General features: G+C 37.7%; 5 protein-coding genes across 9 annotated transcripts; 1 reads left to right on the forward strand and 4 right to left on the reverse strand.

The window, feature by feature from the left end:
- Nucleotides 1-219: 219 nt before the first annotated feature.
- Nucleotides 220-3,393, reverse strand: LOC117785415. Of its 2 annotated transcripts, none has more exons than XM_034623405.1 (3): nt 3,152-3,386; nt 1,988-2,267; nt 220-801 (listed from the first exon to the last, which is right to left on the reverse strand). In XM_034623405.1, exon 3 carries the CDS (start codon nt 513-515, stop codon nt 378-380), a length of 138 nt encoding a protein of 45 aa, XP_034479296.1. In that variant the 5' UTR covers nt 516-801; nt 1,988-2,267; nt 3,152-3,386; the 3' UTR covers nt 220-377. The 2 variants fall into 2 exon arrangements, with proteins under 2 accessions (XP_034479296.1, XP_034479295.1); XM_034623404.1 differs by having other exon boundaries at nt 560-801; nt 3,152-3,393.
- Nucleotides 3,394-5,476: 2,083 nt separating this feature from the next.
- Nucleotides 5,477-8,709, reverse strand: LOC117785416 (beta-alanine transporter). Its single transcript, XM_034623406.1, has 6 exons — nt 8,442-8,709; nt 8,213-8,375; nt 7,128-7,274; nt 6,733-7,077; nt 5,962-6,672; nt 5,477-5,816 (listed from the first exon to the last, which is right to left on the reverse strand). The coding sequence occupies exons 1-6, from the start codon at nt 8,552-8,554 to the stop codon at nt 5,499-5,501; spliced, it is 1,797 nt and encodes a 598-aa protein (XP_034479297.1). The 5' UTR covers nt 8,555-8,709; the 3' UTR covers nt 5,477-5,498.
- Nucleotides 8,710-8,837: 128 nt separating this feature from the next.
- LOC117785414 (protein lifeguard 1) lies at nt 8,838-10,811 on the reverse strand. Of its 2 annotated transcripts, none has more exons than XM_034623403.1 (4): nt 10,506-10,811; nt 9,708-9,814; nt 9,549-9,650; nt 8,838-9,483 (listed from the first exon to the last, which is right to left on the reverse strand). In XM_034623403.1, the coding sequence occupies exons 1-4, from the start codon at nt 10,522-10,524 to the stop codon at nt 8,977-8,979; spliced, it is 735 nt and encodes a 244-aa protein (XP_034479294.1). In that variant the 5' UTR covers nt 10,525-10,811; the 3' UTR covers nt 8,838-8,976. The 2 variants fall into 2 exon arrangements, with proteins under 2 accessions (XP_034479294.1, XP_034479293.1); XM_034623402.1 differs by lacking the exon at nt 10,506-10,811 and adding an exon at nt 9,916-10,056.
- A 154-nt stretch (nt 10,812-10,965) lies between these two features.
- LOC117785413 (protein lifeguard 1) lies at nt 10,966-14,527 on the reverse strand. 3 transcript variants are annotated; one of them, XM_034623400.1, is made up of 6 exons: nt 14,412-14,490; nt 13,818-13,889; nt 13,623-13,753; nt 12,385-12,719; nt 12,071-12,319; nt 10,966-12,008 (listed from the first exon to the last, which is right to left on the reverse strand). In XM_034623400.1, exons 3-6 carry the CDS (start codon nt 13,660-13,662, stop codon nt 11,649-11,651), a joined length of 984 nt encoding a protein of 327 aa, XP_034479291.1. In that variant the 5' UTR covers nt 13,663-13,753; nt 13,818-13,889; nt 14,412-14,490; the 3' UTR covers nt 10,966-11,648. The 3 variants fall into 3 exon arrangements, with proteins under 3 accessions (XP_034479291.1, XP_034479290.1, XP_034479292.1); XM_034623399.1 differs by lacking the exon at nt 13,818-13,889 and having other exon boundaries at nt 14,416-14,527; XM_034623401.1 differs by lacking the exon at nt 13,623-13,753 and having other exon boundaries at nt 14,412-14,495.
- Nucleotides 14,528-14,697: 170 nt separating this feature from the next.
- Nucleotides 14,698-17,397, forward strand: LOC117785411 (aspartate--tRNA ligase, cytoplasmic). Its single transcript, XM_034623396.1, has 6 exons — nt 14,698-14,851; nt 15,231-15,349; nt 15,449-15,774; nt 15,830-16,236; nt 16,298-16,915; nt 16,981-17,397. Exons 2-6 carry the CDS (start codon nt 15,251-15,253, stop codon nt 17,142-17,144), a joined length of 1,614 nt encoding a protein of 537 aa, XP_034479287.1. The 5' UTR covers nt 14,698-14,851; nt 15,231-15,250; the 3' UTR covers nt 17,145-17,397.
- Nucleotides 17,398-20,717: the final 3,320 nt, after the last annotated feature.

A 20,717-nucleotide genomic window follows, 5' to 3' on the forward strand; every position in this document is an offset into this window, starting at 1 on the left:
CAGCTGTAATTCTATATTACATAACTGTAGAGTTCAACGCTCGCTCACAAGTGTGAGTGAGAGACTCATAAGATGATTCAGTCGTGATTTAACGTATAGTCGTTAGAAGGCCGTGACTGGGGTCAAAAGCAAACTTCGCACTTGGACGGGTTAGCTTTTCACCAGATCGTAGATGAAACCTTGAAGACATAAAAAAAACAAATGAATGTCTAGACACGATTTCGTAATATTCCACATGAACGTATTTATTGCAGAGAGTTCAATGGTATGTTGATTATACGAGTACATTAGTTTCAGTATAAACTGTGTGTTTTCTTAAAATGAACACCTATTTACTTGTCTATGTATTAACAATTAAGTTGTGTGTATAAAAAGGCCTATGTGTACTGCCTTAAGCTCTTCACATATCGCACTGGCACTTCGGGAAGGTAAACGCAGACAAAGAACATCATGGGTCCAAATAATATCATGCAGAACAGCCAGTAAATCAAGCCAATAACTGTAATCGGGTCCATATATGGGCTTCAAGGTTATAATGCCAGTTTCGACGAGACAAAATACGTATATCAATTGAATGTATATGTAACAAAAATTATATTCTTAAATAAATAACTAATATCACTAAACACCGGGTATGGAGATTGTGCAACAAGGCATAAAAAAAACACGTCTGTTACAGCTTCCGATGTCTCTAATAAGATGTGAGCACAAAACCGCTGCAGGTCACTTTAGACTTAATCTTAATGATATGGCTCTGCTGTCGTACTGCCAGCTCTTCTAGGATGTTTTTAAGATCGCCACCTGCAAAGAAAACAAAGTTAACAACACGTTAGTTAAAAACTAAACCAACAACTATCTCTTAATATAGCATTGGAAAAATGTAACCTTTACTTTCACTTGTAAACTTCAAGCTAGTAGTCTTTAAGCACTGTTTAATTTAAGAATTAACACTGTAACCTCTTATGATTCAACTAATTGCTGTTCTTGTCACTTCTTCACCCAATAACTTACACTTCAAGTTATCCTGCCCGATGTCCAACTGCAACTGTTGCAGCTGCGTTAGTGAATCACGCACTTTATAATCATAAAACGCCCAGTTGAATTTATATTTGGGATTAACCCTCCCCGTACATTCTAAAAAAAGGGGCTTTACCTCAACGCGGTACGCTCTTGACAGCTAATTCGTAACTAAAGTCAGAATAACAACGGCCAACAGCTTCCCCCCTTAAAGCTGGTTATCTCTCTGTCTTTGTCTCTCGCTCTCTGTCTCACTATTTAGTTACTAAGCTTTAAAGCTTCGCTTAATGCTTTTGATTTTGATTCGAAATTATTCGAGCCTAAAGCTTGTTTTATGAACCATACTGGTATTATTCAAGGTAATGACAATGTGCACTACGTCAGGTCGAAAAACTGGTTTGATCAAAAGTACTCGCATAAGAGAACATTTGAAAGCTATTTTTAATTGCTACACAATTGAAATGTTAAATAATATTTAAATCAAATTGTTTACACTGCACCACATTAAATTAGTATCTTAATCGGCTTTTTTTAACAAATTAAAATAAAAACAAAGTTTGTTCTGATATCTGGGTGCTGATAAAAAAATTAAAATTCCTCATTATTATTGTTTTTGGCTCACAACAGTTAGAAGGTAAACAAGTTTTTTTTCGATTATATTGTAGATATGGTATCTGTTCAAGTTTTAGTCCGTTTTGTGTGTTTTTTTTTTTTTTTCTAATTTTACCAATGTTTTGTTCCATCTACACTTTTATTTATTAAAAAAAAATTAGCCTTTAAAGTAAACAAAATGAAATTATTAAATATTCTGAACTGGAAATATTATTACAAAAAAAATTGTACAAGCTTAATAAGATTTTGTAGAAATAATTAATCAATCTAGAAAATACTACCTGCTACAAAATAGTCCTTGTCTTAGTTATTCCTCCATATCATAATATATAATATGTATTGGACATAATAAACTCACATGATGTAGAAGTAGTTATCACTATCCTTGCGCTTTGCATCGAAACTGGTTGGGTTTCTTATGGTCGCATTTACAGGAACAGGAACCGCGTGAGCCTGAACGTTTCTATTCCAGTTGTTCCAGCGTCCCGTAACGCCATTTTGCTGATTGCCAAGATTATTCTCTTTGTTTGGGTTTGCAAAAAACGACTTTACGCTGTCCATAGCTGTTGCCGTAGAAAACCAGAAAAAAAGGGGGAATTGAGATGTCGAGCCTCCGAAGAAAACACAAATTGATAAAGCTAAAAATATATCAGAAATGATTTGTTTTTTTTTTTTATATGAAATCGGATTTTTAGTGGACTAGTCGTCAAGTCATAAATACATGTTTGTACGTATGTATATGCTTATAATCGAAAAATGGTATATATTATATATAAGAATGTATATATTAGTGGTGTTCTTTGCTTGTTTCTAGGTGTGTCTCGTTCTTGGTGATAATGGCGTCGTATGATCGCTTTAATTGAATTCAACGCTGGAGTTTGGAAAGCATTTCGCTTTGAATATAAAACTGAAAGAATTTAATTAATGAAATTTCTTAGGGAATCTTATCTGTTAAGTGCATGGTTAAATTGTCATGCTTTTACATACATACATAAGTATTTACATATACCCGTAAGTAAATATTTATTCTCGAAGGTTGTTGTCTTTTCTAAAGCGATAAGTATGCAATTTATTAATGTACTTCATGTTATCTTCAAGAAAGTAAATAACATTGGATTCAAAAAGAAATTTCCAAAAGAAAAGAAACGAAATGCGTCTTAGATTGGGGGCTATTTATCAAGATTAGCAGCTATACATAGCCGATCCGTTTTAGTATATATGTATACATATGTACATATTATCAATTAGCACTTGGGCACTTAACAAGTTCAAAACAGTTCAATTCGCACCACTGATAACAAATTGCCTGCAAAATCAGCAGCGAACACGCGCCACAATAACCAACAAAATGATTTGTGACATTACTATACATTACTTGGTTACATAGTTACATAGTTAGATTTAGTAGACGTGGCACAATTTGAGGGCCCTTAAGATATGGGGTAACATTCCGTCTGATTGTGCAGCCTTGGGCCAATAACTTAGTTACAAATTTATTATAACTATGCCATACGCGACCTACCTCAATGTGTCTTGTGTTCTTTGTAGAAATTGATTTATTTGTCACTTCACACTATTCGCGTTTTTTCCGGTTACGCCCTTTTAAAATTTGCTTGACACAGTTACAATAACAACAAGAGCGTGAACAACAACAACAGGTACTTGCAGCAACAGCACTTCCAATTTCAATTCCACTTTCCTGCCTATGCGAACCGTTTTGCACAATGTCTGCGATCGCACTGAACCGCAGCGTCCACTAAAACGAGGCTCGACCCGACGAGAGACGGTCGACTCGTTTGTGGTCGTGGTCGATTGTCGATAGACGATGCCGGGCGCTATGTCGTTTTAATCAATTGCGAAGGCGTCACAAAGACAACGTTCAATTTACTGTATCTGTAATACATACACACATTTGTTTGTCTGTATGTATTGCCTATATTTATATGTTTAAGCATGTATGTATTCGTGTCTGTATATTAAATGCACATGGATTTCTTTTGCTGTCGCTGTGTCGACATCTGGCGTTGTCTTTGTTGTTGTTGTCTTTCGTTTATCTGCCCGGTCGAGGCAGTTTTTCTTGTTTGTTTTGATCGTTGTTTCTCAGTGAAACACATACTTAAACGCATACCTGTGTACGCACTCTACATAATACGTATTTGCAAGGTGTGTTCCAAACTACTAAATGAAACACATTTAAAATCCAAAAACCATTTGTATTATTCAAAATGGTTTCTTTCAGGCGTTCAAATGACTGGAACGCAGATGTTATTTTTGGAATACATATGTACATATGTATGTACATATTTATGGTCATGTAAATGTAACTTAAGAAATTCGTGCATAAGTTAAGAAAGCCGCAAAAATATATCCATTCTTTTGACTTCAGTCTGATAAAATGTAATAATTGTTACCTAGAGCTAAAGTAGCACAATAATTTCAGGGATTTCTACCCGGAAACTCTTTGTTTTGTTGCAAAAATGTATGTACATATGTATATTCTCTCTGCCACTTACCTAGTACATATACACATATACATACATACATACATACGCATTGATGGCTTGCGATCTCCTTTGTTTGCTTGCCAAATATGTAATTTGGATTTTACATAAATCACATTCATTCATAATTTCATTGTTTAAGTATTAATTGATGTTCATATACCTGCTAGCATTGTATTTTGCTCTCACTTCCGCACTGCCACCATCTTTCTTTGCTCTCTCTGTTATGCTCTGGCTCTCCGCCTGCATTGATAAGGGGAATGCATTTCAACAACAACTCGAACAATCGTTCACGCGCCGAGTCTACTCGGACTTTGTGGACTTTGTACTCTACAGTTTTTCTCATGCAAGCAAATACCCAGTCTGTTACACATACAAACAAACATAGCACACACATACAATGTATATTATACATACGTAACAGACATACTCACACATAATTATAAAATTATTGAAGGTACATCCATATATATGTAAGTAAATTTGTAAGTACATATTTTAGTTTATTGATATGAGTTTGAATGACAGTTTACGTAGAAACAATACATGTATGTATATATACATGTTGTTTGTTTTTTACTTTTAAGACACGATTATGGACACTATTGATAAAGTAAATTTAATATTTTGTTATGACCTACTAGTAAAAATAAAATCATTTTAATTTATGAAAAGTGTGACACTTAAATGTATACGAGTATACCATACAAAAAAGCTTTTCGATTCAATAAAAATGCATTGTAGTGTTCATTAGCTTCTGTATCTTCAATTGGCTTTATTGTTTGTTTGATTAACTTTCAATTTATCTGACCCTTAGCAACACAGTTTTATTTTAAAAAAAGATTTAAAATTCATTCAGAAAATTTTGTAGAATTTTAAAAATTTTGAATTGAACTAATTTAAACTTAGTTATACAACTTCTCCTCCTGAATCTTATCGAACTCGCAGCATTCATAAAAAATTCACCTTTATTTTATCGAATTTCGAATTAAAAATTTTCATTAAATTATTGCTTAAAATAATCAGCGGTAATCCAAAACTACAAATCCCATACGATTTTGGTTGGTTTTCGGTTGTTTTACATTTGTGGAACACACCTGAATAAGAAAAAATTTAAGTTGCACGCGTTTGCGGACTGTGATTAGGAACAGAATTACTGTTGCATACTTTTGATATTTTAATAAAATAACATATATTAAGCAAATAAACATCACATACTTCTGGGCTGTAACATAGTTTGTAATATTTTGTGGTCTACTTTTAGGATGCTAGAAAAATTATAGTGTGGCGTTGGAACTTTGAATTTTACTATTTTTACTTTCTGTACAACATTTTTAGAGTAATAATAAGCAATATTGAAAGTATTTATTACAAAGTTCGCATTTCTTTTTTACAAATACTGCAGACAACTTTACAGGTTGCAGAGCCTCCTACGCCGACTCGGTGATAAACTGTTGAGGCCTCCTCAGGCAGTTTCCTGTTTTTGCCCAATCCTTTGTTCTGGCATTGACTTTGCCGATTTTTTGTGCAACAGCAGAGTAGGAAACTAAGCGGGACTGCCTCACCTTCCTCCAAAGTCTGTGGAAGATTCTTGCCCCGCGTTTCCGGTAGAAATAGACTCGCAAAACCGCCGACAATAAGCAACGCTCCCATTACAATCAGAGGCAACACTAGCATCTGTTGGCCCTATAACGAGAGATATTTTGGAAAAATATTATTCCTACTATAAATTTTAATGGGATACTTCTAATTTTATTTAAATTTAAATGTATATTGTGTCGACTGCATATTTAGTTTGACATTAAATTCAATATTATGCTTTTGCACTTACCATGTGGTTAATTATAGGTATGAATATTGGCCCAGTCATGGCCACCACGGAACTGAAGCTCATGCCGAGTCCTCGCACCACAGTCGGATATAATTCGGATGCCAGCAGCGGCAGGACGACAAACGCTGAGGAAATGCCCATTTTTCCAATGCAGTACAGGAGCAGCATCACATCCGCCTGTTCCTGATACATCAGAGTTGCCACACAGGCCACACCTCCGATCAGCATTGAAATGAAGAGAATCCAACGGCGTCCAAAATAACTAAGTCCTGGCCAGAGGAGTAAGTAAGTGGGCAATTCCACTGCGCCGGCCAGAAAGAAGTTACAGATCTCATCGCCGCCAAGTGCCGGAGCATAGTAGCTGAGGCCCACATAGACGCTGGTATTGGCGAACCAGATCAGGGTCACAATCAGCGTCTTCCTTCGCATGTTGGTGCCGCGAAAGAGATCCAAGATGCCATAGTGTGTGGTTGCCGCCGGTTGAGTTGTGAGCAGCCGATGCTGCAGACGCTCCACAAAGTCCCGCGTTACATGAACACCATTAACACGAGCCATGACCTTGAGAATCCTTGCAGCACGCTTTGGCTGCCCCACAGCCATCAGCCAGCGTGGCGACTCGGGCAGCACAAAAAAGCAGGAGAAGAGCATTAGCAGTGGAAGGGAAACCGCCAGAGTAAGATATCGCCAGTCTCGCACCAAATAGACCACGCCCTTTACAACGAAGATTCACTGTATTCTCCATTAACTACTGCTCATTAAGATCACACTCACCGCAAGAAGCACCAGACCCAGAGAGTAGGCAATATTGGATACGATTGTGCAGAAAACACGACGCTCGGGACCCACAAGTTCAATTGCCAGGACGTAGGGACTGGCCAGGATGGCCGGTACAGTGAGACCAACCACAAAGCGCAGTCCTAGCCAGGAATAGTAGTTCCAGGCAAAGGCACTGGCTGCACAGGCCACAATTTCCAACAGCAGGTAGGCATAAAAAGAAGGTCGACGACCCCACAGATCCACCAGATAACCAAACACATAGTTGCCAATAAGACCGCCCAGGCCAAAGAGAACCAAAGCCAGGGTAACGTAGAAGCTCTTATCGCAGACCAGATTCCACTGCAAGCAAAAGACAATGTAGAAGATGGTATTCTAATATATTGACGCACCTCTTGAACCACTGTGCTCGGATACATGGATCTGTCGTAATGCCAGCCATGTTGACAAGGCACCACTGACTCCTGATCTAATCTTAGCAATTTGGATGACTGCTCCCTTTGTAGTTCGTAGGGTGTGCGATATTCCAGATAGCGCACCTATAGCGATAAAAATGTACATTGCAAATAATATGAATAATTATAAAATATCATTTTTAAAACTATCCATCTTGCGTATAAGAAAAACTTATAAAAAACATTATAATAAAAAAATTAATTAATGCAATGACTCAAATTGAATATTTCATTATAGAAATAATCTCTTATGAACAAATTCACTGCACAACGCTTAAATGCTTCAGTTGAACTGCTTATGCACTGCTTGCTTGCATCATTGCGCACTGCTTAAACTCTGGCATTTGTCAATCATATCATGGCAGCTGATATTTTCCTTCTACGCTAAAGTAAATACAACTATGAAAATAAACTTACAATTATAGGAAAAAAAATGTAAATTTTTAGCAAGATGTTAAAATATGATTTAAAGCATTAGTAGAAGTGCTATTAACTATAAATATTTATTAATTATGACGATCAAAAGGCTTAAAATTGTTAGGCCCTTTTTTCAATTTCTTGTTAACAGATATTTTGACGAAAAATTTATACAAATTAATGTAAAATTTGAACAAGGGTCTTAAACAAAATATACTGGTCATTCACAAAAGAGCCCACCATAGTTGGTTTAGTAACCACAACTAAATATAAATACACAATAAATATTTTATAGTATAGTTAGCACAACTTGTAAGCTAAAAAGTCTAAAAAAAAACCTGATACTATTATTAAATGAATGAAATGCCACAGTATTCAAAATTCAAGATTCAATTGAAAGATCTCGCTTTGTTTCAATATGAATGCTTTACAATTTTTTTTCAAGGTCTGACAAAATCTAGACGTTACTATAAGGGTTGCTAATCTATTCCAAGATTAACGCATTTATTTGCGGCACTGTCATGCTTGCTCTGATTTGGGTTTATGTCAAGAAAAATGTAATTTCTTATAGTTGATATGATTCATTATAAATTATATTGACGCACCATTTCACTGTAGTTGCGAGCAAACATGGAACATTCTGCGAAGGAACCATGTCTGTTTCGGGGAATACTTAAGTTCTTCACAAGTTCTATATAATCCTGAGTCCAAGGCTCGAGTTCGGGAATGCGACACCAATGCTCTGGCGTGGCTGCAATGAACAACTGACTGCAAAGGAAGGCAAAGATTTTCTAGTGATTCTGTTTACCCCATTTGCTGAGATATTCTTCCCACCTGTAGGCGTGAAAGGCGCAGGGCAATGCCGCCGGTAGCAAGACGGAGCAGATGATAATCTTCTGATAGAGACCGAAAGCTCCAACCTCCTTAAGTACTTCATCGAAATCCATAGCACCCCGGGATGTACGGGATATAGTCTGCACCCGAATCAAATGCGCGCACAACTGATCAAGAGAGAGGCCTTGTGGACTTCCAGGCCCAGAATAATATCTATGCTATGCTGGGCGAGAGCTAATCGAGGGGGCTGCCCCACCCCCCGTGGCCGCCCTCATGCGGCCAAATCTCAATTGGACATAATTACATTACGGCCTTTCGTGTGTTTTAATTAATTGGACACCGCTGCGTAGAGCAGGGTCGCAATACGACGATAATAATGATGATGAGATGCAGAGATCACTGGGAATAGTCATAGTGCATAAGTCACTTGTTATTGTGTATTTCTTGAACAAAATCCAACACGTAATCTCAGTTATACTCGTATTATATAATAAATATTTCTAGACTTCGACATATATTAGTAGACTAGTCGAATTTATCTACGGGCCAGGCCAATGATGGACAGAATGTACATAAAGATGTTGATAATGTCCAGATACAGGTTGAGTGCGGCAAAGATGTACTCCTCGGGACTAATCGAGTACTTGTGGTTGCCTCCCAGCATGAGCTGTGTATCGTACACCAGATACACGGAGAAGAGCAGTGCACCCAAAGATGCATAGACCAGGCCAATGATTTGGCCGGGAATGAAGATGGCGATGATTCCAAAGATAATGAAGACCACCAAACAGGCAACCAAGACTCCGCCGCACATGGTAAAGTCATATTTGGTTTGGAGGGCAAACAGGGTTAATCCAAGGCTAACAGCCGCTGTGATTCCCACAGCCATGAGCACTTCATCCGCCTCGTACTGTCCGGCAACGATGCCCAAGAGGAAGGACTCGGCCAGCGTGAACAGAAAGAGAAAGATGAAATTGAGCGGCGTTTTTCTTCTCACACCCTCGCAGCAGGCCATGCAGATCATTGTCACAATAAGCACTGCCTGTTGATTGAATAAAAAATAGTTTATTACAGGGTATCAATCGATAGACTTAACTTCACACTTACCAGTGCAATCCAGAGGAGTGCAGGGTTATGCTGTACCCACTCCTGCGTGGCCTTCGAGAAGGTAAAAAGACACACAAATCCAAAGGTGATCAGCAATTGCATCTTTAAAAAACAATCGATTAATAGAGGAAAAGAGTTTTTTATTTATAGAACACTTACCATCAGGATGAGGTATACCTTGCGTATAAATCCCTTACGAATGGACTGATCATCAAAGGCGAAACTCTTATCCGCCTCCGCGTCCGGGTAGACGCCATTGTTGTCGCCTACAGGGAAAGAAAATAAATGTATTTAAAAAATAGAAAAATAAATAGAGAAAGTGTTAAAAACAAATCAATATATTCATAAAAATAATATGTAAACTAACCGTATTGAAAGTGGGTGTTACTCATGGCTTTACTAAATATAATATATACTAAATATTTTCCGCTATTAATTCCTCGTCTGAGTCGTTCGGTTAATAAAAGTTGCCTGAAACCTCTTTCACTTCTGCATTTGCCAGATAGCTGCAGATTAGCCGCTTGTTATCGCCACACAGACACTAATACAGTGAAGCATGCTGATAACGGACATAGGTAAAGCGCAGGTGGGGTACAGCAGAGTAGGACTCTTGAGAACGCGTCACTCCAGAATCATATTGATACGACACACCTGGTTCTATATACCAATTGATTGGTAAATGGCATTATGTAAACTTCAAAATGATTCACTCTTATTGGCCCTTGTCTTATCAAATGCATTTGATAAGAAAAATTAAAGCAATTTCTACATTTAGGTATGCGATGGAATTGATTGTAATTTGAGAAATTTATAAGGTGAGCTTTGCGGTTAGAAATCGAGAGCAATCGACATCCAACTGCTGCTGAGAGTACATACACTTTATATCTGTATCTTTGTATATGTGCATAAATATATAATAATTTATCTTATCTGTAGCACTTATTTTTTACAACTTGCCTTGTTGGTAATGATACATTTTTTGGGCTTTTATTTTATTTTTGTTGTTGTGGCTAATAGAAATCGATGACTGCTCGCTTTAAATGACACACACTGCTGGAAGCTCCCGAATAAAACTGGCAGACCTGGACACAAATACCATTTGGGGATAGCACAAGTTCCAAATATTTGGTAGTCTCACACTTATCGGCTGATAAGAAAGTAACCTCAATATGATAATGATAGCGCTTATGTTTACACTTCAACTGTGTGTATGCCAGTTAGCGACTGTTGACTAATCCAACTAACTGTTGACTGTTGCAACTAGACTCGATTCCCACAACTGAAGCCAACGCCTCAACGGTGAAGACCTACAAGTCTACAGTCTCACATAGACTTTACTCAACTGCAACATTATTCATTCAGTTTCGCGAGAGATACAGATACAGAGAGAGCAAAAGCCTGAGTGATACATTTGTGATTATTGTTTAATAAATAAATAGATTCATTTTATTGTTGACTTTATACCACAGTGTCGTTGCACAATATAGAGTAGAATTATTGGGGGTTTCCTGACACATCTGCAGTTTGCAAATTTTACGTATTACTTGATTAACTACTGCAAGCGAAACAACTGCTGCATATTCTGTACGTATACCATACATATACATATATATGTATATATAAATTAATTTTGTTTATGTTTATTTGTATGCATGTATTGTATTGTAGTTTTATTGTATGTACGTGGTATTATTTGGTTTGGAACATCAATCAATATCAGGTATGCAAAGTCTTAAGAACAATTTTGAAGTACATAACATCAAATTAATCGACATAAATATTACTGCATTGATATGCATAACAAACAAGAATTTTGTTTAAATTTCACCTTAATATTAATACACTTTTTTTAAGGAAATGGGCAACGAATAAAATATATATATTAACTGATTATTATCGGCAACAAAATAGCTCAACATAATAATTCCCAAACGCTTTCTTTTCGGACTTCTTCAATTTGTAAATGAGATTATACGATTATAAGTAATACAAGTATAACTTTAGTAAAGAGCAATATTAATAAGCTATTTCCGGTTTTCGATTTAGACTGTTAATGTTAAATGAAAAATGGCCAAAGGCTCATGCGATTTAGGCGCGGGTTTAGTCCCGCGAAGCCCCAATTATGGTCAGAATGTATATGAAAATGTTGACAATGTCCAAATAGAGATTCAGAGCTGCAAAAATGTACTCCTCGGGACTTATCGAGTACTTGTGATCGCCGCCCATCATCAACTGAGTGTCGTATACGAGATACACGGAGAAGAGCAACGCCCCAAAGGATGCGTAGACGAGCGTTATGATTTTGCCCTTGAAGAATATGGCCACTATTCCAAATATCATAAAGACTACCATGCAGGCCAGCAATATTCCTCCCATCATGGTGAAGTCAATCTTGGTTTGCATTGCAAAGATCGTTAGAGCAAGGCAAACTGCAGCCGTAATACCCAACGCCATTAGAACCTGAAGGATGAAGAATATGCGTTGATAAACTATAGAGCAGAATGTTATATAAGAGTACTCACCTCTGTTGGAGCATAGCGAGTAGCTGTTACGCCTAGTAGAAATGATTGCGCAATTGTAAATATTCCTAAGAATATGAAGTTTGTTGGTGTCTGGCGGCGCACACCCTCGCAGCAGGCCATGCACAGCATTGTCACAATCAAGACGCCCAGAGCCACCCACACGAGCCACCTATGTTGTTCGACAAACACCTTAGTGCCATTGTGGTATACAAACAGTGCAACAGCTCCAAACGTGACCATAAGTTGACCCTGCAATTAAAATAATTATTCAAATTAAAGACATTTATGCTGTGCGTTGTTATCGAAATCCATACCATTAGAATAATATAAACTTTGCGTATGAATCCGCGACGAATGCTCTGGTCATCAAAGGAGAAGTTCTTGGGTTGCCCTTCAGGATCATCGTAGGCCCCGTAGCCAGAAGGTGTAGGTGGTTGAACAAATCCTGGTTGAGGCGCATAGGCTCCGGGTGGCGGGCCTTGACCATATGGATCCTGTCCATAAGGTCCTGCCGGGTACGGCTGACCACCGCCCTGACCGTATGGTGGATAGCCACCTTGTGGCGGTCCACCGCCATAGCCACCTTGTGGCGGGTAACCACCACCCTGCGGCGGATACCCACCACCATAGTTGTACTGCTGATTAGGATCTGTAGAAAACGGTAAAAGGTTAACTTATTGTCTTTAATGGATTGCTCATGCATTTCGACGGGCTAAAAATAAATCTAGATGAGCAAACATTCCGAAAAACTTCTACCAAGTATTACAAAGTCCTAAAACTGAAAGTGATTAAGAACCTAGTACACAGTTTGAGATAAAATAATCGTATTTAATGTTTTTAGCTAACAATAGTACATGAGTATATTTCATTCATTTTAAAAAATTTCTGTGGTTGCGGTTAGAAACAAGTAATTTTAATGTTTAGCGAACCAGTTTCAATATGAGGCGAACATTAGAGTAAATCATGAGTTTAATTAAAATTAGATATACTATTTTTCTTACAATTGATTGATACAATATAATAGTATCATTGTAAAGAAACTGTTAATATTGCATTTTACATTATTTGATTTTGGTATCTCAAAATGTGCACTAGTCGAAAGTTATAATACGACTGGTCGAATATTTTTTATTTAAAACTTGTCATTAATGCAATTATGCAAATGAATATATGACGCAAATATTTGACCCGTCTAAGCCAGGTTTAAAAGTAAATTAAAATACAAAAATTGCTGCTAAATGCAACTAAAGTTAAATTCTGATCAAAAAAAAAGGAAATTAAATCAGCGCGTAAACGAAGAACAAAAGCCCGTATCTTTGTTATAATTATAAATATTGTATTGTATGATTCAACTATTTCAAGAATTACTTAAGAGTAGAGATAAGAAACCATCCATGAGAAAACAGAGTGAGCAAAAAACCAAATGGATTGCAATACTTAAAGTAAATGACATACAGACAAACTCAACCAAAGCATGCAAAACAGAACAAAACAATAAGCCAAATCATATGTATGAGTAAATCAACAAATTATGAGACAAAATAACGTAAACCTTGGTATTGAGGATATTGAGGGACACTTTGCCACGACATTTTGCTGTTGTTGATTTTGTCTCTTTAGCTCAACTGAACTGAACGATCTGCTCCTACAGATAGCTACAAGAAACCCCTGTACGAGTATTCACTGTAAAAGACCCGAAGGTTCCAAAGAAAAAAGTTAGTTAGTTCAGTATGTGCACAGATCTCACCTTGCATTTCGTTGTCCTTAATTTATCGTTATGGTTGTGGTAACCCAAGAAACACAATAATAGGGAATTTACCTGAAATTTAAAAGATTATAAAAAAGTTGAGATTATATCATATAGGCATTTGTTTTTGTTGATTTATTTAACCCCAAAAAAAATTCAAGCCGTAATAATCGAACGGCTATCAAAATGCCTCTCTGGGGAATTAAGAAATAATAAAAAAGGTGTCGAGTCCGAGTCAGCGAGCGTGGTTTTTTGGATAAACATGACGTGTAAGGGTAAAAATATACACAGAAATATCCGAATATGTGTACAAATTAACTTATCTACATTCTAATTTATTACTATGACTATTTACTATTTTATTAGTATGAACAATGAACAGCTTAAGTCAACTGTAGAGAAACAACTGTAATTTTTTTTAATGGGGATATTAATACCGATTAAGCTCCATATTAGCAGGACAGATGAACTCAACGTTGGTGACTCACTCATCGAACGACTTAAGTAATTAATTGGGGAAGAACAAAAATAGACACTCGTGTTGTAAATTCACCATGAACGAGGCTCCCAAAAAACAAAGCAGGCTACAAAAACTTACCTTCTATAGCTATGCACAAACACGTATGATAAACAAACAATAATTTTTTCTCACTTCGCAAGAGTATTTTCTGGAAAACTGTGTTTTTGTCAGCTGTGCTGTCAACTTGCTTTATTAGTCATTTTGCATCAAAGAACGGGTTGGCAGCCCATTTTCATGTGATCAATTACTGAAAAATATCAAAGTAGGCATTATCTATATTTTTAAAAATACAATTTTAATATATATATCGCAGAATTTGTGCTCGCATTTGCATGCAAATTGATTCAAAAATGAAAATTAACCTTTTTCTGGGAACCAAGGCTGCCACCCGGTTCAAAGCTGTCGGTAACTGCACTCAACAGTGATAGGGCAACCCTAGCGCATGCTGCTGCAATCGTTCCGTGAACTCGTGTAATCTATTCGTTTGTGTATTAAAAAAGGCGTAAAATAACTGGTAAGCGAATAGTTAGTGCAGCAAAAAATCAATAAGTAAAGGGTATCCACTGTGCAAATTGTGAACAAAAGGTTTACAAGTATAGGTTATGTGTGTGCCGCATTAGACAAAGAGATGGAGAAACCCCCTCTCCATATGGAATATGCAATTTCCACATTGAGTTGAATGAACTGAAGTGTAAATTCAGATGCAGCGGTATTAATTGCACTGTATATGCAAATGTAGTGCACTCTGATCTATCTTCTATTTATATATACATGACGCAATAGCTGAGTGCCGGATGCGTTTCCCCCTCTCTCGTCTGTTGCTTGTTGCTTATCAAAACCGTTGTGGTTTATGTATGTGCTTGTAAATTAATAAAAACAATTGAACTTTACAGCCGGTTTTCTGCATTCCAAAATGGTCGAGGAAAAGGAGAATGTAGCCAGTGGGAATACCGCTGCAGGACAAGAGACGGTCTCAAAGAAAGGAGCCAAGAAGCTGGCGAAGGCAGCTAAGGTAAATTGCGTGTAGACGTGGCTTTTAAAGTGACTGATAACATATTTATTGCTGTTGTTATTTCATCAACTTTATCTCTCTCTCTCTCCATCTCTACAGAAAGCTGAGCAGAAAGCCGAGACTGCCGCTGCCATTGCTGCCGACGATGCGACCGGCGACAAAGCAGTCGATCATGCTGCCGCCCGTTATGGACTCTCTGAGATGATCCAATCGAAGGATAAGCGCAGCGAGCGCGAGTTTTTATTGGTGCCCGAGCTGAGCAAGCATGTGGACAAGGGTCTGTTCTGGGTGCGTGGACGCGTACACACAACGCGTGCCAAGGGAAAACAATGTTTCCTTGTTCTACGCCAGCAGAGCAGCACCGTGCAGTGCATTCTGGCCGTGGGCGATGTGATTTCCAAACAAATGATCAAGTTTGCCGGAAAGTAAGTTAAACAGTTGTTATAACTATGCGCAGATATATTAACTCATCCATTGCAGCATTCCGAAGGAGAGCATCATCGACATCCAAGCGAAACCTATCGCAGTTCCCATTAAGATCGAGTCCTGTACTGAACAGTTTGTGGAGTTGTCTGTGGAGCAGCTCTTTGTCATCTCGCAGGCAAAGCCGCAGCTGCCTCTTCAGATTGAGGACGCTGCTAGGCCTGAGAATCCAGATGATGCTGAGGGACTTAACATACGCGTCAACCAGGACACGAGATTGGACAACCGCGTGCTTGACTTGAGAACACCAGCCAATCAGGCAATCTTCCGCCTAGAGGCGGGCGTTTGCCGTTTGTTCCGCGATATTCTTACCGACAAGGGTTTCACCGAAATCCATACGCCCAAGATCATTTCCGCTGCCAGCGAAGGTGGCGCGAACGTCTTCACCGTCAGCTACTTCAAGGGTATGTCTTTTATTAAACATCTTTGCGACTGAGACTGTAATTATTCTAATGGGTTTTACAGAATCTGCCTATCTGGCGCAGTCTCCACAGCTTTATAAGCAAATGGCCATCGCTGCCGACTTCGATAAGGTGTTCACAGTTGGAGCTGTGTTCCGGGCTGAGGACTCAAACACGCACAGGCATTTGACTGAATTTGTTGGCCTTGATTTGGAGATGGCATTCAAATATCACTATCATGAGGTGCTGCATACTATTGGCAACACGTTTACAGCCATATTCAAGGGTCTGCGCGATAATTACAGTCGCGAAATCGAGGCTGTTGGTCAACAGTACAAGGTGGATGCCTTTAAGTTCTTGGAGCCGCCACTTATACTGCAGTTCTCTGAGGGCGTGGCTATGCTGCGTGAGGCGGGCGTGGAAACTGGCGACGAAGAGGACTTGTCAACGCCAAACGAGAAGTTGTTGGGCCGCTTGGTGAAAGCTAAATACGATACCGATTTCTACATCCTCGATAAGTTCCCACTGGCGATACGTCCGTTCTACACCATGCCCGACCCCAACAATCCCATTTATTCCAACTCATACGATATGTTCATGCGTGGCGAGGAGATCCTGTCGGGCGCTCAACGTATACACGACCCAGAGTACTTAATGGAGCGTGCCAAGCACCACGGCATTGGTAGGTTGACTAGTTACAAAACTGGCGCAGCCTGAAACTAATCCTTTCCATCTCTCTCATTATAGATACTACTAAAATTGCCGCTTATATTGAATCCTTCCGTTACGGATGTCCACCGCATGCTGGCGGCGGTATTGGTATGGAACGTGTCGTCATGTTGTATCTTGGCTTGGATAACATTAGGAAGACGTCCATGTTCCCACGTGATCCCAAACGGTTAACGCCTTAATTGTGTACGCACACAAAACTTCGATATTTAATTGAATTAAAGTCGCAAGCAAAACTTTTTTTATTGTTTCCTCTTAACTTTCCAAACTGTGACCCTTTGCTTACCCTCAATATCCTTCCTCTACTTAATGTTGGAAATCTTTCCTTAAGACTTACATACTGCAAAGTTGTTTAACAACGAGAAATGTAAAGACTGTTTAGAGTCAAATTGTTTGATACCGTATGAAATAAATCTTTGCAAGTGTGTTTAGTAATTGCTTTGTGTGTTTTCTTTTTTAATGATAAGGCATTCGCAAATGGGTAAGTAATAATTTCTGTCAGTATATTGGAAAATTATAAATATCGATGCTAGAATTGATAAGTTATTCTACGTAAAGAACACAAGGAAATATGACAAGAGAAGAAGAAAAGAACCGTCCTTTTTTCAGGTCAATAGAAAATTTCAGCCGTGAAATAATTTTTTTTTTTTTGGCATTTTGTGTGTTAGTTAATTTGCAAGATTAAGTTAAATTGTTTAATTTTTTTGATAACGAACGTAATAACTGACCTAAAAAATAGCTAAATTTAAAACAAGCATTAAAACGATATTAAACAAAAAATGTAAAAAAACGTTAATATATAAAAAAAAAACTTAATACAAAAAGGATCTACTTAATAACATCAATATTTAAATTTAAAATCAAAATTAGTTTGTAAAACGATGATGATGATGATTTAATAAACCTTAACAACATAATGGAATTTAAAACATGATTATACTGAAACTATCCGTTATATATGAATCGGCTATTAATCGGCAACTTCGGTAATACAAATTATTTGTTTCGGTTATGGTTTCGATAACGGTTTTCATTCCTGGTAAAAATACTAGTGCGATGCAATTAGAATTATTCTAAGAAACCATAGCAATAGTGCAACTATTATAGATCATTCTAATACTAAAACCAAACACGGTAGAATAAGAAATAATTATATCGGCTATTAATTTAGTCTCTCTCTTTAAAAATTAATAATGATTAAATTAATCTTTTTAACAATGTCTTCTGATTCTGATCAAATCCTTGTTTTTAAGCGATGAAAGGATAAAAGCTTTTGGAAAACAAAAGTTTGTTTATGTCTCAAGGCAGAAATTACTCTTTATCTGCTATCACAAAGCGACGGTAATTGATGGCTACCAAATAATGTTGTTAATTACCCAACTCCTTCAGCGATTTTAACACTTATCAGACCACATTACTTAAAGAGTATAAATGAACAGACGTCCCTTAATAAGTAAGTCTTTATGCTGATATAAAAATATATGTTCAAGGTTCAGAAATCACAAACAATTCGACATGCAATTGATTTAATTAATATGCGTCCTTTATCGTCGCAATGTGCAGTGTCAGTCCCTGATTAAGAGTTCATTATATAGTGTGAATGTAAAGCAATCATGATAATAATTTGTTCAAAAGCATGATGAAGATTCACTGAGAATCGTTGACATATTGAACTTATCGCACAAGTGTCCGCTGTGCACACCTTGTCAACAAAGAAAGCACAATAAATTTTATTCAGTCTCAATCAGATTATTATCAATACGAGTTCGAGTACGAGTACGTATACGTCACGTTGTGTCCAAGTGGAACACTGTTGACACAGTTGGCAAATACTTTTCGGTCAAACAAAAGGACGAATACGAATTCCTTTCAATCTGTGTGCGTGTATGTGTTGCACAGCAACTGTGCGGTGCGGTGCGTGGCTTCTGCTATCGGAAAACGAACTTTGAAATCAGACAACAGAGCGACAAGCAGAGTAGAAACAGGCCGTAACAGAACAGAACAGGACAGAACAGGCCAGAACTGAATGAAATGGAGCAGATGAAAAGAGAAGGGAACAGGGCAGGAGCCAAATATTTCCTGCTGTGAGTCCGTCTACTTCAAGACACAATTGAGACGCACTCCATTTTATTTTCACACCGCGGCATCGTTAGTCCAGACACCGCGCTCCAACAATAACAACAACAACCACTGCACAAAAATGGCACACATACATACACACATTAACAAAGTGGGCGGCGCTGAGTGCTAACGCACAGCACACAGCTGTCGTCTCGCTCTATTCCACTCTCGCCTTGTTAGCCGCGAGCGAGATGGCATGTGGTCAAAATGCCATTTTGTTTGCGCTTCTGCTGCGGCGCAGTTGCTGTCGCGACTGCATCATCGAGTAACCGCCAGCAGCAGGCAGCCAGTTTGTTTTCTCCCTTCCAATAGAGCGGCAGCGGCGGTTCCGCAACGCCTTACGCTCGTGTACTCAAATCGAATTCGAATTCGCCTTCTCAGTTCTCCCAGTCGAAGTGAGCGATCGTAGCAAGTGCAGTTCATTTTCAGTGTATGCGGTGGCAATTAAAAGATTATCCGCTATCGCTTGCACCTTCACTTGAAGCTCTATTGATGCTGCATACATACGTAGCGTAAACTAATGTGAATGTGAGCATCGGTCGTCACAGTCATAGTCGCCGTCGTAGTCATCGCCGTCGTCGTAACCGTCTCCGTCGCCGTCGCCATTGTTGTCATCGCCGCCGCCTTCGCCGCGTTGCCAACTCGCAAGAATTTATGGAATTTGGCATTTGTGGATTTAGCGAAAATATTTTCATTGAGTGCGCGAGCAAATGTTTTTGTGTACGCTTCGCGTTTGGATCTCGCTGCGGGACACTGTCCCCGTGCCCCCTTTCTAGCCCATCGGAGCAATAAAAGCAGTGTTAAAATTTTAAAAATTCACGTGAAGATTCCGCCGCTTATAAATTTAATTACTATTTAAATTAACTGCAAAGCAAAACGCAAATCGCGTGTCTTTACGACGGCATTAAACCGTCACTGTCACTTAAAATCTACCCACATGTGAATCAAAAACGAAACAAAGTGTTTTCTCTTTAAATATACAAGTATACAATACAAATAAATTAATAAATACCTGCTAATTGTTAAAGTGCATAAATCAAAACAGTCCGGAGAACACAACAATTTGCATTAATTGGATTATGAATTTAATTAACTCTAATTGTAAGTACAAGACTTTTGGAAAAATCAAATAGTACTAATACATTTCAATGTTGAGATATATGTTTACACCATTTTATTAATATGAACACTGATAAAAAAAATTTTCTAAAATCAAGATTTTGGTCTCAGAACTAAGATTTTTGGTCTAAAAAATGCGTCGAGAACATCAAATTCTTGAATTAAGAGAACACATCTTGATTTTAAGAACATTTTAAATAAGACCAAGTTCTTATTTTAAGAATAAATGTTCTTAAAATTAAAATCAAAAAATAAAATAAATGAAAATTATTTTTTTTATTTTTAAATTTGATTTATTTATATTTTTTTCTGTTTTAGTAATTTTATAAACGTTATTTTAATTTGTTACGAGGAGGATTCGAACCGCCGCCTACTGCTTCACAACTGAAGCGGCCTCTCTAACCAGAGCGCCACGGTGCCATCATTTGTTTGTTACGAAATAGTACCTATTTATACTTTCCTAACAATATAAGATTTTTATTCTTATATTAAGATTTTAAGATTTTTTAGATTAA

This window comes from Drosophila innubila (genome assembly GCF_004354385.1).
Source record: "Drosophila innubila isolate TH190305 chromosome 2R unlocalized genomic scaffold, UK_Dinn_1.0 1_C_2R, whole genome shotgun sequence".
Lineage (NCBI taxonomy): Eukaryota > Metazoa > Arthropoda > Insecta > Diptera > Drosophilidae > Drosophila > Drosophila innubila.